The 2400-nt window shown below is 44.2% G+C and overlaps 1 protein-coding gene across 1 annotated transcript; it reads right to left on the bottom strand.

The window, feature by feature from the left end:
* Positions 1–2073, bottom strand: LOC149015149 (protein DETOXIFICATION 48-like). Its single transcript, XM_089156035.1, has 2 exons — positions 1811–2073; positions 1–1705 (listed from the first exon to the last, which is right to left on the bottom strand). The coding sequence occupies exons 1-2, from the start codon at positions 1949–1951 to the stop codon at positions 137–139; spliced, it is 1710 nt and encodes a 569-aa protein (XP_089012161.1). The 5' UTR covers positions 1952–2073; the 3' UTR covers positions 1–136.
* Between the last annotated feature and the right edge of the window lie 327 nt (positions 2074–2400).

A 2400-nucleotide genomic window follows, 5' to 3' on the forward strand; every position in this document is an offset into this window, starting at 1 on the left:
TAAGAAAGAAAAACAAAAACACCTCTCTTTTTTTCATCTACAACACAATTAAGCTGGTTCCAACCAATACTAATCAGTCCCTAAAAAAAACAAAGAAAGAAAGAGGAAAAAGAAAAAGAACTACTTTTCTTATTTACTAATTCACAGTGACTTTAGTTGGAGAAATGAGAAAGTCTGTCTCTGTGGCTGTGTCTGTTTCTGTCTGATCTGTCCTTGTCTCCATACTCTCTAATGAAGCTGACTTCTTTAATCCATCACTAATGCACAAAATCTCCTCCAAATTAACTACTTTCTTAAGTACTACTTCCTTGTTTGATGATGAAACTAAACTGGACAAAGTGATAGAACAAGGAGATGGCAATGAAGTCTGTGTGAGTTGCTTTGCTCTCTCCACTTGCACAACCCAATCTGTGGTGACTAACACGTACACCATGAGAAGAGCACATGTAGCCTGAGCTGCAAGCAATCCTATCCAAAGCCCTGGAAATCCCATTTTGGCTCCAAAACCCATGAAAATAGCCACAGGCATACCAACTAAATAGAAAGAACCCAAGTTGATATTGGCTCCTGTGGTGGGTCTTGCGCTTGCTCTCAACACCCCACACCCAGTTGTTTGTGGGCAATTCCCCAACTCACAAAGCCCTGCTATGGGCAAAGCCATTGCTGTGAGCTCAAGAATCTCAGCGTCATTGGTAAAGAACCTTCCCCACCTGTATCTCATCAATGTGGTGAACAACATAGCTGCAAGGCCTACCACCACTGCGCACACGAGCGACACGATCATGGCGATGCGGGCCTTCCCCGGCCGGTTCGCGCCCAGCTCGTTACCTACCCTTGTTGACACTCCTAAGCTGAGAGCAGAAGGGAAGACGTACACCAATGAGGTTGTCTGGATGAGAATTCCCATTGAAGCAATGGTGGCTTTAGGATTTACGAGCAACCCACATAGCATTATCATCAGCTCGTACCACCACCACTCCAAACACACAGAGACACATGTGGGCACGGCCAGGCTGAGCAACGTCGACCAACCTCGTAGACAGTCCATGCTGGGCACAACCCATGAGTCTCTGTGCACGCCGGAGAAGAAGACGAAGGCAGATAAGAGGAGGAAAAGGTTTAAATTGGTCCAAACCATGGCTATGGCTACACCTGCTACACCCATCTTGAGATGAACCACAAGTAAGAAATTTAAGGGGACGTGAAGAAGAACAGAGATGGCAGAGCAGTAAGTGATAGGCAGAGTAATGTTCTGTGTTCTTAGATAGATTCGAAGAGGGTGGAGGAGAGAGAGGAAGAAGAGGTCAGGTATGGAGAAGATGATGAACAGGTGGGCCATTGATGAGATAGCTTCATCTTGGCCGCACCATAGGAGGATGCGTTTCATGTTTAGCCACATGAAGGATATGGGAACTGAGGTAGTCAAGAGAAGAAGCACTGTTCTCTGAAGTGTTAAACCAAGGATTTTCCATTGCTTGGCTCCATATGCTTGACCACAAATGGGTTCCATACCCATGGCAAGACCAGAGATGACAGAGTATCCTGTGATGTTTGCAAAGCCGATGGAGAGTGACCCACCTGCTAGTTCCAGCTCTCCAAGGTAACCCAAGAAGAGCATGGAGATCATAGCCCTGGAGTATAAAACCAAACCTGTGAGAACAGTTGGCCCTGATATCTTCCCTATGGCCTTGATTTCTTCCATTGCCTGTAATATACACAACAGAGTAAGAAAGATAGCAATGCTTGTTTAAGAATGAAATTCTTTATCTAAGAGGGTTCTAGCTTGTTCAAAATGGGTTTGGTATATCACCTCAGAAGCAGTTGGCCATCTATGGAGATCATCTTCTTCTTCTTCCGTAATGGGATCACTGGTTTTTATGGGAACTAAGAAATGGGTTTTCTGAGGAGAGACAACGGAAGAGGGGGGTGATTGTGGCTTCTGATTACACATAGCTTTTCTACAGTATCTATCTTCTTAAATTCTCTTGCTGAGAGGAGAATGAAGACTTGTCAAACAAAAAAAAATTCAACTCCAGCTTATGTTCCAGTATTCTTGTTTTCATCTCTCATAGACAGGGGGGTATATATACATGAGAGGTCCAGCCACTGGAGCTTTGAAGGGGGGCCAGGTGTTGCTATATTGAGAAAGATCCTGTATTCCAAAGAGAAAATGGTAAATTCCTTTTTCATTTCAAGTGAAAGCTCCTGTGCTGAGGGAGGTGCTTTGAGGTTGGTTGATTAAAAAGGATTACAAGTGATGGAGTTGGAACTTGGAAGCTCTTCTTAAAGAGTTTTAGAGTCTCTAAACGTGTGAGGTTCTAGAAAAGAGTGGGAAGTAACTTTCAATCCTCTCCCATAGTCCCATCATGGTTTAGTGCATAAAACTGGAACCCGTATCGA

The sequence above is a fragment of the Hakea prostrata genome, chromosome 5 (assembly GCF_041222555.1).
Source record: "Hakea prostrata isolate BN-2017 chromosome 5, UWA_Hpros_2, whole genome shotgun sequence".
NCBI classification, from domain to species: Eukaryota; Viridiplantae; Streptophyta; class Magnoliopsida; order Proteales; family Proteaceae; genus Hakea; species Hakea prostrata.

What these genes read in the sequence shown, in the direction of transcription:
- LOC149015149 (XM_089156035.1), bottom strand. Translation starts at nt 1,951, where the DNA reads ATGTGTAATCAGAAGCCACAATCACCCCCCTCTTCCGTTGTCTCTCCT. An exon ending in GATGGCCAACTGCTTCTGAG is followed by an intron (nt 1,706 to 1,810) that starts GTGATATACCAA and finishes TGTATATTACAG; the next exon opens with GCAATGGAAGAAATCAAGGC.